This window comes from Schistocerca cancellata, chromosome 1 (assembly GCF_023864275.1).
Source record: "Schistocerca cancellata isolate TAMUIC-IGC-003103 chromosome 1, iqSchCanc2.1, whole genome shotgun sequence".
NCBI classification, from domain to species: Eukaryota; Metazoa; Arthropoda; class Insecta; order Orthoptera; family Acrididae; genus Schistocerca; species Schistocerca cancellata.
The window spans coordinates 645591850-645608429 of NC_064626.1; the positions used below are offsets into that span (position 1 = coordinate 645591850).

At 44.8% G+C, this 16580-nt stretch overlaps 1 protein-coding gene across 3 annotated transcripts in view; it reads right to left on the reverse strand.

The window, feature by feature from the left end:
- The window catches only part of LOC126183396 (leukocyte tyrosine kinase receptor), a 974779-nt gene that overhangs the window by 556770 nt on the left and 401429 nt on the right, over positions 1-16580 (reverse strand). For all 3 annotated transcript variants that reach the window (XM_049925358.1, XM_049925343.1, XM_049925351.1), the window contains exon 4: positions 5935-6075. In XM_049925358.1, coding sequence (XP_049781315.1) covers positions 5935-6075 — 141 coding nt within the window. The remainder of the gene's footprint in view (positions 1-5934; positions 6076-16580) is intronic.

The following is a 16580-nucleotide window of genomic DNA, read 5'->3' on the forward strand; positions in this document are numbered from 1 at the left end:
AATTCAGCATGTTAGCTAAATTTCATACGCAGCAACATACGGTGTAATACGCACCAAACGCAAAATCATAGCGACCCCTAATTTTCGTTGCAAACTTTTTGAGTTTTGCGTAATGTCTTACTAAAATGTGTACATCACAATAAAAATGGTCATTAACGAGGTGATGGGCACTTCGTCACGAAGATGACATATAACGCTACACGTATGGCAAAAATCATATATTTGCAGAGAATAGTTTCTGTAAAATCGTTTGAGAAAGATATGAGGTTGCGCGTGCTTCGGTTCAGTCAGCGCAGAGCGTCGCCAGTCGGCGCGTGCGAAGTATGGTGTACGCGTCGCAATATGCGCTGGACCCGCGCGACCCGTGCGCCACGTGCGTGTCGCGCTGTAGTGTCGTGCTATACGCTTCTCAATTTGGGCCTAGCCTAACGGATCGTGCAGCCACGTCTCGATCCCTGAGTCAACAGATGGGGACGTTTGCAAGACAACAACCATCTGCACGAACAGCTCGACGACGTTTGCAGCAGCATGGACCATCAGCTCGGAGACCATGGCTGCGGTTACCCTTGACGCTGCATCACAGACAGGAGCGCTTGCGATGGTGTGCTCTACGACGAACCTGGGTGCACGAATGGCAAAACGTCATTTTTTTTCGGACGAATCGAGGTTCTGTTTACAGCATCATGATGGTCGAATCCGTGTTTGGCGACATCGCAGTGAACGCACATTGGAAGCGTGTATTCGTCATCGCCATACCGGCGTATCACCCGGCGTGATGGTATGGGGTGCCATTGGTTATACGTCTCGGTCACCTCTTGTTCGCATTGACGGCACTTTGAACAGTGGACGTTACATTTCCGATGTGTTACGACCCCAGTCTCTACCCTTCATTCGATCTCTGCGAAACCCTACATTTCAGCAGGATAATGCACGAACGCATGTTGCAGGTCCTGTACGGGCCTTTCTGGATACAGAAAATGTTTGATTGCTGCTCTGGCCGGCACATTCTTCAGATCTCTCACCAATTGAAAACGTCTGGTCAATGGTGGCCGAGCAACTGGCTTGTCCCAATACGCCAGTGACTACTCTTGATGAACTGTGGTATCGTGTTGAAGCTGCATGGGCAGCTGTACCTGTTCACGCCATCCAAGCTCTGTTTGACTCAATGCCCAGGCGTATCAAGGCCGTTATGACGGGCAGAGGTGGTTGTTCTGGGTACTGATTTCTCAGGATCTATGCACCCAAACTGCGTGAAAATGTAATCGCATGTCAGTCCTAGTATAATATATGTGTCCAATGAATACCCGTTTATCGTCTGCATTTCTTCTTGGTGTAGCAGTTTTAATGACCAGTAGTGTATGATTTTGGTTCACATACTGATTTTTACATACTTACTGATTTTACCCTTTTAGGGTTTTTACTTAGACCGGTTGATAAAGTTTTACTTTCAGAATCATTGCTTCTCTAATTGCTCTCCTTACGCTCATTTTTGCTTCGTTTGGCTTTTGTTTGTCGGCTAGGTGTTTGCTTCTCATGAATGTGAGGTGAAGTTCTCTTTGTTTACGTAGTAGTTTTCTAAACGCCTATTACACCATGGTTAGTCTTTCCTATCCACCGTACTCGGAACATATTTTTCTAGGGCATATTGCACGATTCCATTTGTTTTCCACATCTTCATCCTCACCACAGAAAATTGTTGGTGATAGGTCAGATACTCAGAAAGTTGTATCCTGTCAGTCTTGCTGAGCAAAAAATCTTCCTACCTTTCTTAACACTCTTTGTCAGATCCGTTGTCATAGATGCTATCACAGCCGCATGATCACTGATACCTTCCTCTACGTTAACTGGTTCTATTAGTTCGGGTCTGTTTGTTGCTTGGAGGTCTAAAAGGTTATCCTCACGAGCTGATTTTCTAACTATATGCTCAAAGTACTTTTCGGAGATCCAGAACAATGTCGCAGAATCCCTCTCTCTGGCATCAGTTTTGATAGCGTGACACTACCAGTCTATACCTGGCAAGTTGAAATCACCCCTTATTATAACAGCATGATCAGGAAAATTACTAACAATATACTGCAAGTACTGTTTGCAACGGTCTATCACTAGAGCTCCTGACCGAGGTGATCTAAAGAAGCATCCGATTACCATTTTTGACCGATCTTTGATACTTAACTTCACCCAGATTAATTCACAATCGGAATCCGTGATAACGCTGCTAAATTTCATCAAATTCTTTATTGCAATAAATACGCCGCCACCATTGGCGACTAACCTATCCTTACGGTTAATATTCAAATATGAACTTAGGATTTCGTTGTCATTAACGTCCTGTTTCAACCAACTTCCTGTTCCTAATGCTATCTGTGTACACCCCCGGTAGCTGAGTGGTCAGCGCGACAGACTGTCAATCCTAAGTGGCGTCAAATCGAAAGACTTAACCCGGCGAACGGTCTACCCGACGGGAGACCCTAGTCACACGACATTTTCATTTATTTTAGTGCTATACGTGCCTTATAACCTTCAGCAAGCGATACAATTTAGGTACCTTTCCTTGGATGATCCTGCAGTTAACTAAAATCATATTCACCTTTTCCATCTCTGATCTGCGACGACGAACGTTCTCTGAGGAAATTGCGGCTAATTTATCAGGCAAATAGTCTTTGATCCCAAGGGAGGGTTTCTTCGCCTAAAAAAGCTCCATGTGCACGCCACACGTTTCTGCTATCCTAGTAGCTGCTTCCTACGTGTAGTGCACGCCTGTCCTATTAAGGGGAATCCTGCTATTCTGTGCCTGATGGCGGAGGCCGAGAAATTCACATGCGGTACCGTCGCAGAGTCGTCGGAGCCTCTGGTATAGAGATTTCTAAAATCATTGTGGGAAGTGGCAACAAAACGACTGTTCATGTTGGTGTGTAGAATGTATGAGACTGGCGACGTACTATCTGACTTTCGGAAAAATTTGATCCACACAATTCCGAAGACTGCAAGAGCTGATAAGTACGAGAATTATGGCACAATCAACTTAACAGCTCATACATCTAAGTTTCTGACAAGAATAATATAAGAAAGAATGGAAAAGAAAACTGAGGATGTATTAGATGACGATCAGTTTGGCTTTAGCAAAGGTAAATGCACCAGAGAGGCAGTTCTGACGTTGTCGTTGATAATGGAAGCATGACTAAAGAAAAATCAAGACACGTTCATAGGATTTATCGACCTGGAAAAGCGTTCGACAACGTACAATAGTGCAAGATGTTCTAAATTCTGTGAAAAATAAGGGTAAGCTATAAGGAGAGACGGGTAGTATACAATATGCACAGGAGGCAAGAGAGAATAATGAGAGTGGACGACTAAGAACGAAATGCTCGGATTAAAAAGGGTGTAAGCCAGGGATGTAGTCTTTCGCCCATACTGTTCAATATGCACATCGAAGAAGCAATGATGGAAATAAAAGAAAGTTTTAGGAATGGAATTAAAATTCAATGTGAAACGATATCAATGATACAATTCACAAATATCATTGCTATCCGAGTGAAAATTTAGAAGAATTACATGATCTGCTGAATGGAATGAACAGTCTACGTGTACAGAATTTGGATTGAGAGTAATCGAAGGAAGACGAAAGTAATGAGAAGTAGCAGAAATGAGAACAGCGAGAAATTTAACATCAATATTGATAGTCACGAAGTAGATGAAGTTAAGGAATTCTACTACCTAGACAGCAAAATAACCAATGACTGATGGAGCGAGGAGGACATCAAAGCAGACTATCACTGGCAACAATTTCATTCGTGGTCAAGAGAAGCCTACAAGTATTAAATATAGGCCTTAATTTAAGTAAGAAATTTCTAAGAATGTACGTTTGGAGCATAGCATTGTGAGCTAGTGAAACAAGGACTGTGGGAAAAGCAGAACAGAAGAGAATCGAAGCGTTTGAGATGTGGTGTTACAGACGAATGTTTGAAATTAGGTGGACTGATAAGGTAAGGAATGATAGGACCTTCTGCGAAGAATCGGAGAGGAAAGGAATATGTGGAAAACACTGACAAGGAAAAGGGACAGGATGATAGGACATAGGTTAAGACATCAGGGAATGACTTCCATGGTACTAGAGGGAGCTGTAGAGGGCAAAAACTGTAGAGCAAGACAGAGATTGGAATACATCCAGCAAATATTTGAGGATGTAGGTTGCAAGTGCTACTCTGAGATGAAGAGGTTGGCACAGGAGAGGAATCCGTGGCGGGCCGCATCAAACCAGACAGAAGAGTGATGACCTCGCCCGATTGGCAGTGTAACACCGTGACCACTTACCCACGATGCCGTTCTTGTTTTAACCTGCTCTTAATTGCCCTTCTTGTTCTTGGACGGTTCACTGTTTCTATTTTTTCTTTCTTTTTTTCACAGCTCATTACACATTCTTCCTGTATTCATGCTTGATCTCTGTACAGTTTTTGACGGGCTATCCATTGTGTCATCTTGGCACTAAATCTGAAGGGGCCGCGATGGGGAGTTTCCCTTGTTAGTTGTCTGCGTCCCGCCCCCCCCCCTCCCCTTCCAATAAGTCTCTCACGCCCCTCCAGGGGTGACCCACCTCCCTCCCTCCGGTACCCCATGCTGGTTGAGAGCAAGAAAGTTTCACTGCCAATACTTCAAAAATGGTTCGAATGGCTCGAAGCACTATGGGACTTAACATCTGAGGTCACAGTCCCCTAGACTTAGAACTACTTAAACCTAACTAACCTAAGGACATCACACACATACATGCCCGAGGCAGCATTCGAACCTGCGACCGAAGCAGCAGCGCGGTTCCGGACTGAAGCGCCTAGAACCGCTCGGCCACATCGGCCGGCTGCCAGTACCTGACCAACAATGTGAGAAGATGGTGTGGCGGCACTTTCCTAATCAAAAGATATTGCGTAAATATCTCAGACTAAATCCCAACTTATCCATTGTGACTTATGAAGTGAGGGCATGTGACACTGTTGATGTGGATCCAACCGTCAGATGGGAACGTTAAGCTCAGCGGCACAGTTGGTGCTAATTGAGAAGAGCAGACTATGTGTCAACTCCAGGTTTCACAAAATCCTTCCCTTCCTCTATTACTACAAGCTTATACAACACAGCACTACACAGTTCAAGCACTCCTCACAGGCGTCCGCACGTCAAAGAAACACTCTTGACCTTCGTAACAGGTCACATCGGTAAATTACCTCCAGTGGCACCTTGCCCTGGACGGCAATGTGAGAACACCACGTCCGCAGCCAACGCTCATGCCGTGAGTACAGCAGCGATAACTACAATATAAAAGAAGCAAAGGTATGGGTATGGGCGTGAATGGTTTGATTTTAAAGGCAGAGAAGATAACATGAATAATCGAGAAAGTTTCAGCCTCATTCGCCATGTTGCAAGAATAGAAGATAAACGTTGACTGTGTAACGGTACGCATTCGTGGATGAAACATGTAAAGCAAACTATTGCCAAAAGTGCGTAGTTTAGAGGTACGGTATCGGCCGCTATCAAGTAGCCCACACTTTCAGATATGTGCCCCGCCAGTTGCAGTCGTCACGTTTCCTACAGCACGAGAGCACTGACACGAACGATTACGCGGATGTCAATGAGACGCAATCGGCGGGTGCGTTGAGCCCATTTTGTATGTTTGCCAGTTGAATAACATTTACAGACATTGTATTGGAGAGTGACAGATTTATGAATCTTTTGCAGCTGTATATATTTCTGTATTCAAATCTACTGTTAGTAACTGGCGCTGCTACTTCATCAACAAAGTTATGTATTACTTTTACTGTTTGATATTACATGTAGAATAAATTAACATCTGAATTCTCTGTTCATGAATGGCTCTCTTCTCCGCTCCGACATCCACTAAAGAACCACATAGCGTGCAAAGGGAGACATAAGAAGAGGATGGCTGCTCACCTAGGTCCCAGCACGGCTGCTGCTCGTCTTCGCCATTGTCGCAGTCGTCCTGCAGGTCACACACGTGGTCGTAGTCGATGCAGCGACCGTCTTCTTCACACTGGAATGCGTGTACGCTCAAGCACGTCGTCTCCGCCTCTTCTGCACCCAAAAACAAGAAGAACAATATAGTAACACCGTTAGCTTATTATTCTATGAGCAGCTTTCCGATAAAATGTCTAACAGGCAGCAGAGCAAAATTTTAAATCTAGCCTAGTGTGTCATCAGTTACTTGAGCAATGTTAAGGATTAATATACTTATTTCGATCAAGTATAACGCAAAGTACTATTTCGTAATAGATAATTTATAATAATTTAGCCAAACTCATAAACATACACTGAGCGACAGAGTCATGGGATAGCGATATGCTCATATATACAAATGGCGGTAGTATCGCGTACACAAGGTATAAAAGGACAGTATATTGGCGGAGCTGTCATTTTTACTCAAGGGATTGATGTAAATAGGTTTTCGACGTAATTATGGCCGCGCGAAGGGACTTAACAGACCTGGAACGCGGAATGGTAGTTGGAGCTTGACATTCCGTTTCGGAAATCGATAGGGAATTCAATATTCTGAGATCCACTGTGTCAAGAATACACCGAGAATAACAAATTTTAGGCATTGCTTCTCACCACGGACAACTCAGTGGCCGACGGCCTTCACTTAACGACCGAGAGCAGCGGCGTTTGGGTAGAGTTGTCAGTGCTAACAAACAAGCAGCAATGCGTGAAATAACCGCAGAAATCAGTTTGGGACTTACGACGAACGTATCCATTTGGACACAGCGGCGAAATATGGCGTTAATGGGCTATGGCAGCAGATGACCGGCGCTAACAGTACGACATCGCCTGCAGCGCCTCTCCTGGGCTCGTGAGCATATCGATTGGTTCCTAGACAACTGGAAAACCTTGCCCTGGTCAGTGGAGTCTTGATTTCAGTTGGTAAGACTGATGGTAGGGCTCGAGGGTTGTGCAGAGCCCACTAAGCATCTGACTCGAGTTATCGAAAAGGCACTGTGCAAGCTGGTGGTGGCACCGTAGTAGTAAGGGCTGTGCTTACTTGTTAGTCCATGCCACGTCGAGTTGCTGCGCTACACCGGGGGGTGTATGTTATTGTAAGGTACATTTTGTGTTTTCCTTTCCGGTGCAAAAACTATTAAGTTTTGTGGTTGATCTACGTACAGTTGACTTTTGTGGAACACATTATTTTAAATTCACTCCGCAACACTGGAATGTTAGCCCTTGTTGTTTTTTGACACTCATAGTGGACTCTAAATCTTACCGGAAATTAGATCCAATTGAAGCTGAATTGCAACTTAGAATACACGAGTGGAATTCGTTGTATGAAAACTGACTTGCTTTTTGCTTTTACCTTTAACGCAGTGGATGCAGAAAAATATTGAAACAACAAAAACACAATATACACTCCTGGAATTTGAAATAAGAACACCGTGAATTCATTGTCCCAGGAAGGGGAAACTTTATTGACACATTCCTGGGGTCAGATACATCACATGATCACACTGACAGAACCACAGGCACATAGACACAGGCAACAGAGCACGCACAATGTCGGCACTAGTACAGTGTATATCCACCTTTCGCAGCAATGCAGGCTGCTATTCTCCCATGGAGACGATCGTAGAGATGCTGGATGTAGTCCTGTGGAACGGCTTGCCATGCCATTTCCACCTGGCGCCTCAGTTGGACCAGCGTTCGTGCTGGACGTGCAGACAGCGTAAGACGACGCTTCATCCAGTCCCAAACATGCTCAATGGGGGACAGATCCGGAGATCTTGCTGGCCAGGGTAGTTGACTTACACCTTTTAGAGCACGTTGGGTGACACGGGATACATGCGGACGTGCATTGTCCTGTTGGAACAGCAAGTTCCCTTGCCGGTCTAAGAATGGTAGAACGATGGGTTCGATGACGGTTTGGATGTACCGTGCACTATTCAGTGTCCCCTCGACGATCACCAGTGGTGTACGGCCAGTGTAGGAGATCGCTCCCCACACCATGATGCCGGGTGTTGGCCCTGTGTGCCTCGGTCGTATGCAGTCCTGATTGTGGCGCTCACCTGCACGGCGCCAAACACGCATACGACCATCATTGGCACCAAGGCAGAAGCGACTCTCGTCGCTGAAGACGACACGTCTCCATTCGTCCCTCCATTCACGCCTGTCGCGACACCACTGGAGGCGGGCTGCACGATGTTGGGGCGTGAGCGGAAGACGGCCTAACGGTGTGCGGGACCGTAGCCCAGCTTCATGGAGACGGTTGCGAATGGTCCTCGCCGATACCCCAGGAGCAACAGTGTCCCTAATTTGCTGGGAAGTGGCGGTGCGGTCCCCTACGGCACTGCGTAGGATCCTACGGTCTTGGCGTGCATCCGTGCGTCGCTGCGGTCCGGTCCCAGGTCGACGGGCACGTGCACCTTCCGCCGACCACTGGCGACAACATCGATGTACTGTGGAGACCTCACGCCCCACGTGTTGAGCAATTCGGCGGTACGTCCACCCGGCCTCCCGCATGCCCACTATACGCCCTCGCTCAAAGTCCGTCAACTGCACATACGGTTCACGTCCACGCTGTCGCGGCATGCTACCAGTGTTAAAGACTGCGATGGAGCTCCGTATGCCACGGCAAACTGGCTGACACTGACGGCGGCGGTGCACAAATGCTGCGCAGCTAGCGCCATTCGACGGCCAACACCGCGGTTCCTGGTGTGTCCGCTGTGCCGTGCGTGTGATCATTGCTTGTACAGCCCTCTCGCAGTGTCCGGAGCAAGTATGGTGGGTCTGACACACCGGTGTCAATGTGTTATTTTTTCCATTTCCAGGAGTGTATTACCACGCATGAGATGGTGTAAGAAAAGCGATAGCATTCATTAAAGCTTCCAGTCATATCGGAACGGATAAATACAGATCCTACATGGTCTCCAGGAGAATCTTGTACCAATCTACCATCAAAACAGTGGCAAGTTCAGGTAAAGGGGAGTAGGGATCTCGCACTCTTCTCGCCAAAGTAGACCGCAAAGGTTCAATTATATTGAGATCTAGTGACTCTGATGCCCAGGCAAGGGTGCGACATTCCATCATCGTCCTCACAAAACCAGTCGTGGAAAATGCGAGCTGTGTGAACTGGGCCCCTACCACCTAGAAATACAGCGTCATCATTGAGAAGGAAATATTGTACCTTGGATAAATCTGATCAGCCAAGATAGTCACACAGTCCTTGGCAGTAAAGCAACCTTGCTGCTTAACCATGGGATCCATGGAATATCACAACGTGCCTGTCCAAATCGTCACCGAATCCTCGCCATGTTTCACTTCTGGTAGCAAGAAGCCTGCATCAGAGACTTGGGATGGCATACAGCAATTGAAAAGTGTGAGAGAAGACTTATCTGATCAAATGACTTACTTCCTTTGCTCCATAGTCCATGTATTATGGTTCGGTTCAAGGTTTTACTTTTACGGACATTTACATTACTGATGTGCAGTTATGGAATTCTAGTTTTACCTCCAATCCCAGTTTATGGAGCTCCCTTCGAACTCTCTTCCTCTTAATTTCGACACAATACTCTTCAATGTCAGTTTGTCACGTTCACTCAATCCACACTTTCGTCCGTGTTGTGACTTAGGGAACAACGTTTTTCGCTTTCTCTGTATGTGGTATAAATCTTCGATACCGTGCTTCTTGAAACACCAAACACTTTGGCTGCCTTGGTGACGGAAACACGTGCACCAACAATTTTCCCAAGTTCGAACTCAGTTAGTTCCTACATAACGCACTGAACACTGTTCTGACACGACTGACACTTGCAACGTGCTGAGGACATTACACAGGTGCCTCCCCTTCCGTTGCCCACTTACTTGTTGTTCGTCCACCTAGACTGGGATACATCTGGTAACTCCCGACCTTAGCCGGGTCCCTTCTATTCCATACATCGAAACATACCCACTTTATTTTACCTAATTTTCTATCCTGCCATTTAACGGCACTTACAATTCCTGACTGTTCGATCTCGTATGCATTGTAGTCGTAAGCCGGATGCAACAACCTTCTTCCCCCTTCCCTGCACTTTCTTTTTGGGTCATCAGTCTTCAGACTGGTTTGATGCGACCCGCCGCGAATTCCTCTCCTGTGTCCACCTCTTCATCTCAAGTACCTCTTGCGACCTACGTCCTCAATTGTTTGGTGGATGTATTCCAATCTCTGTGTTCCTCTACAATTTTTGCCCTCTACAGCTCCCTCTAGTACCGTGGAAGTCATTCTCTGATGCCTGAACAGATGTACCTTCTCATTGTTGTTGTTTTACACATATTTATATTCTCTCTTATTCCGTACAGAACCTCCTCATTCCTTACCTTATCAGTCCACTTAATTTTCAACGTTCTCCTCTGTAGCACCGCATCTCAAATGCTTCGATTCTCTTCTGTTCTCGTTTTTCCACAGTCCATGTTTCACTACCATACAGTTCTGTGCTCCAGATGTACATCCTCAGAAATTTCTCCGTCAAATTAAGGTCTATGTTGGCCCCGAATGCCCTTTTTGGCCAATGCTAGTCTACTTATCTGTCCTTCTTGCTCCGTCTGTCATTGGTTATTTTGCTGCCTAGGTAGTAGAATTCCTTAACTTCATCTAAGTCATGACCATCAAGCCTGATGTTAAGTTTCTCGCTGTTCTCATTTCTGCTACTTCTCATTAATTTCGTCTTTCTTCGTTTTACTCTCAGTCCATATCCTGTACTCATTAGACTGTTCATACCATACTGAATATCATATAATTCTTCTTCTCTTTCACTCAGGATAGCAATGTTATTAGTGAATCGTATCACTGATATCCTTTGACCTTGAATTTTAATTCCATTCCTGAACCTTTCTCTGATTTCGATCATTGCTTCTTCCATGTACAGACGGAACAAAAACGGTTCAAATGGCTCTGAGCACCATGGGACTTAACATCTGTGGTCATCAGTCCCCTAGAACTTAGAACTACTTAAACCTAACTAACCTAAAGACATCACACACATCCATGCCCGAGGCAGGATTCGGACCTGCGACCGTAGCGGTCACACGGTTCCAGACTGAAGCGCCTAGAACCGCACGGCCACACCGGCCGGCCAGACTGAACAGTATTGGGTAAAATCTACATCCCTGTCTTACACCCTTTTTAGTTCGTTCTTAGTCGTCCATTTTTATTATTCCCACCTGTCTCTTGTACATATTGTATATAACCCGTCTCTCCGTATAGCTTAACCCTATTTTTCTAAGAATTTCGATCATCTTGCACCATTTTACATTTTCGAAAGCTTTTTCCAGCTCGACGAAACCTATGAACGTGTCTTGATTTTTATTTAGTCTTGCTTCCACTATCAACATCAACGTCAGAATTGTCTCTCTGGTGCCTTTACCTTTTCTAAAGCCAAACTGATCGTCATCTAACACATCCTGACTATTTTTATTCTTCCTTATATTATACTTGTCATAAACTTTGATGGATTGTGCGGTAATTCTCACACTTGTCAGCTCTTGCCATCTTCGGAATTGTGTGGATGATGCTTTTCCGAAAGTCAGATGGTACGTCGCCAGACTCATGCGTTCTACACACTAACGTGAATAGTCGTTTTTTTGCCACTTCCCCCAATGATTTTAAAAATTATGATGGAATGTTATCTATACCTTCTGCCTTATTTGATATTAAGTCCTCTAATGCTCTCTTAAATTCTGATTCTAATACTGGATCCTCTGTCTCTTCTAAATCGGCTCTCGTTTCTTTTTCTTGTTGTATCCACGGACCCAACCAACCAACTCGCGCACGCGCGCCCTGACCGTGACATCGCTGGCCACAGTTCCTGTTGCGGCTGTCGGCGTCTCAGGGCTAGAGATGGGGGATCCGCTCTTGAACTAATGCATAGAGTTGCATCTTTCAAAGGAGTGAACAATCAGTGATTCAGAAAAAAAGAACGGTAGCTCCAAACGTTTCCCACGGCAGAGAGAGAGAGAGAGAGAGAGAGAGAGAGAGAGAGAGACGGAGCATATCAGCAGCGCCTCTGCTGGTCAGAGCACAGTGCACACCACACAACACAGCCAGCGCCGGCCTCTGCCCTGCTTCTACCTTGGCTGCCTGCATTGTGCAGTGCCCCATTGGATTTTGTGTTTCACATATGCCGTGCCGTCTCTGTGCGTCGTCTGCCGCCTGCAGTGTCTGGCGCAGCGTAACTTCGCATCGCACTCTGTCGGCGATCGTTTCAGTCGCACGTCCTGCCCTCTGGGCAGTTGATGCGAGCAACAGGACAGAGAGCCACCTAGCGGATAACATAGGAACTACTTGCAACAACCTGCTCGCAAGGGAACGGACGATTTGTCTCGGAGCGGGTGAGTTCACCGTTCCCCCCTACCCTCGGAACTCACCCGCTCAACGCTCGCCCCACCATCTCGACTCTAGCCAGAGCATTGAGAAAAGCGACTCAGGTGTCACTCTGGTCTCTGCGGTCTCAGCTCACGCAGTAATACAGCTCGCGGCTCGACCTGCTCGACTCAGCGCCTCTGCATCGGAGTTCGTCCCTACTGGATATTGTTCTTCGTAGTAATACCGCTATGTATATTACATTATTATGTTATGTATACATCAATTGTTTTTATTTTATTTTTCTTTGTTTAAACTGATTAGATTAGGTTCCTGACGACTCCTCTTACTATAGGATTTTTATTATGGACACTCGAATTTACGCTTTAATTATGAGCGAACCGATAAACGTATCGCAAAATGTGATACACCAATATTTTCCTTGTTTTATTCTGCGTAAGGCTATATGCAGCACTTTCGTTTTACAGTCAAATTTATATTTTTTTTTCTTATTCTGGTACGGATTTTGCGATTTTAGGCGTCTTCGGAAGGAAACGTTCACTTTAAAAATATATGGCTTGCGATGTATTTGTATGAGGTTAATGAAATTTTAATACATTGTAGCCAAATAAATTGTTAATGTAAATCTCAAGTTACAACATTTTCCGATCACCCAAAAAACCACGATAGTGCAAAATAAATCAATAATCCAAAACTTTGTCATATCGTGGAAATTTCAATAAATAATACAAAATTCTTACTCACTATCTGTGTTACTTCAAAATAGGATCAAATAAGATCAAAATACAGGTATAGTACTGGAATAAACCAAGTTTAAAGGGCAATGTGACTTCCATTTATTTTCTATTGTAAATGAGTGGTGAGTCATGAAAAAGAGCTAATTCATTTCAGGGAGTGAACAGTTCTGATCCAATCTCTGAAAAGAACAGTTTTGCCCATCTCTACTCAGGGCGTTACCTCCGACGGAAGAGGTCGCGCCATTGCTGAGCTCGGGTCCGCAGCACCCTCTGCCTTTTGCATGTAAGGAGGAGCGCTCGCCCCGAGACGGACAGTCTATTGTCGATTGTCTTTTGCTAGCCTTTCGTGGAGTTTATAGCGGAGCCATTGCAGTGTGATATTTGCTATTGTATTCGACTAGGCTCAGTACACGGATTACTCTCGAATATTACTTGGACTTGTATTGCTGGTGTACGTTTCGTCAGAAATAAAGATAAGTTATATCCTCATTCTAGCTGGCGCAATTCTTGTCATTAATTATTTTTCGGCCAACAGACATAGCTACATCCTGTCACTACCCACGCTTTATACAATTTGTGGTGGCTGTCCCAAAAGTACCGCCGAGGACCTTGGGTTTGGGAGCCGTCACAAAACTTCTATTACATCAGACAAATCTTCCCCCTCATAGAAGCCTTAATGTACTCATTCCACCTACCTGCGCTATCCTCTGCATTTAATAGTGGAATTCCCGTTGCACTCTTAATGTTACCACCATTTCTTTTAATGTCACCGAAGGTTGTTTTGAATTTCCTGTATGCTGAGTCAGTCCTTCCGACAATCATTTCTTTTTCGATTTCTTCACATTTTTCACGCAGCCAATTCGTCTTAGCTTCTCTGCGTTTTCTATTTATTTCATTCCTCAGCGACATGTATTTATGTATTCCTGATTGTGCTGCCTTCTTTTATTGATCAGCTGAAGTATTATTTTGTTATCCATGGCCTCATTGCAGTTACCGTCTTTCTAGCCATGTTTTTCTTTCCAACTTCTGTTTCTGCCCTTTTTAGAGATGTCCATTCCCCTTCAACTGTACTGCCTACTGAGCTATTCCTTATTGCTGTATCTATAGCTTTAGAGAACTTCAAGCATGTCTCGTCATCCCTTAGTACTTCTGTATCCCAATTTTTTGCGTATTGATTCTTCATGTCTAACCTGTTGAATTTCAGCCTTCTCTTCATCACTACTACTTTGTGATCTGAGTCTATATCTGCTCCGGGATACGCCTTACAGTTCAGTATCTGTTTTCTGAGTCTCAGTCTGACTATGATGTAATCTAATTGAATTCTTCCCGTATCATCCGGCCTTTTCCAAGTATACCTCCTCCTCTTGTGATTCATGAACAGAGTATTCGCTATTAATAGCTGAAATTTATTACAGAACTCAATCAGTCTTAACTAATCCTACTCTTGTTATACCATTTTATGCTGCTCTTGATATTACCATATACTTATCTGACCAGAAATCCTTGTCTTCTTTCCATTTCACTTCACTGATTCCTACTGTATCTAGATTCAGCCTTTGCATTTCCCTTTTGAGATTTTCTATCTTCCTTGCCATATTCAAGCTTCTGAAATTCCATACCCCAACTCTTAGAACGTTATTTTTTCATCGATTATTCAGTCTTTTTCTCATCGTCACCTCCCCCTTAGCAGTCCCATCCCAGAGATCTAAATTGGGGACTATTCCGTAAACTTTTGCCTCATGTCCTGTGGAAACACGTTATGTGTTTTTAATGCAGTGGTTTCCATTGCCTTCTGGATCCTCATTCCGTTGACTATTGCTGATTCTTCCCCCTTTAGAGGCAGTTTCCCACCCTAAGGACAAGAGAGTGCCCTGAACCTCTGTCCGCTTCTTCGCCCTCTCTGACAAGACCGTTGGCAGGGTGAGGGTGACCTCTTATGCCGGAAGTCTTCGGCCGCCGATGCTGATTATTAATCAAAATTTAAGCGATGGCGGAGGACGTTTTGATTACTTATCAAAGACGCTATCCCTGTACCACGGGTGCAGCACATGTACATGTCTTTCTTGGATTTCTTATAAGAGATGTTTGATAGAGCTGGCTACCCCAGTTTGCAGCTCTGTTTCGTTGTATTTTTCGTCCTTTTCCTTTATACATTTTGCTTTTGAATGTGGTGGGTGACTATAATGGAAAATTGGAATATTGGGAAACTGATTTTACACTTAGGTAGTTCCGTTGTCAGTGTTTGATTCTTACTCTGTTCAATCCGATTTAGCCGGTAAGTTCGATGAGTCGGTGTTCAATCGTTGTATGTTGTCTATTTCATATATGCGTTGTTTGGCGTATCTGAGCTTGGTGCTGTAGATTCTTCTTTTTGTGCGACGTGATCTTATCCAGACAGATGCAGCGCATTAGAAAAGTGGTGTAGTGGAGGTTTTGTATGAATGTGCTAATGTTTCATTTCAAGAGATGTTTAATCGTCCTCTAATTAGTCTTAAGAGTCTTAGTTGTCGCACAGAAAACTAACGCAAATTCAATTTTTCAATGATGTTCACGAAAGTTGTGAAAATTGTTCAGACAAAAAAAAAAAAAAAAAAGACGCACCACGAAGAATTACTCGAATTAGACGGAAATCGGTAGATGCCATGACAAACATATGATTAAAATTAACAAAAAAAGGTGATTAATTCAAGAGGAAGAGATTCACAAATTGAGCAAGTCAATAACGCATTGATCCACCTCTGTCCTTACTCAAGATGTTATTCGGCTCAGCATTGATTAACAGAGTTGATGGATGTCTTCCTGAGGGATATAGTGCAAAATTATGTTCTATTAGCGTCTTAGATCGTCAAAATCGCCGGACCTCTCCCCCAACTGAGAACAGTCGGCAGAGCTCATCAACCACGATGAGCTCTGCCGACTGTTCTCAGTTGGGGGAGAGGTCCGGCGACACTGCTGGCCCAAGTGGGGGTCTCGGAAGCACGAACACGAGCAATAGAAACTCTCGCCGTTTGCATGGGGGGGGGGGGGGAGAGGGGGATATCTCGCTGAAAAATAAGCCCAGAAGGGTTTCCCAAGAAGGGCAACGAAACGGAGCGTAAAATGAGCGTACCGCTCTGCTGTAAGGGTGCCGCAGATGACAACAAATGGGGTCCTGCTATGAAAAGAAATGGCACCCAGACCATCATTCCTGGTTGTCGGGCCGTATGGCGGATGACACTCAGGTCAGCCCACCGCCGTCAGGGGACTCTTCAGACAGGTGTTATCTCGTCATCGGGCTCAGTTCGAAGCGGGACTCATCATTTAAGACAATTCTACTCCAGTCAGTAAGATTCCAGGCCGAAGAATGAAACAGATGAGGGGCGAGAAACACGTTTAGCTTCTCACCGGAAGAGAATAAATAGATTGAAAGAAAAGTTAAAGATGTGTAACGAGATGTATTTAGAGAAGAGGATCGAGTCTGACCTCAGCCAGCATACATAGAGAAATTGCTGAAAAAA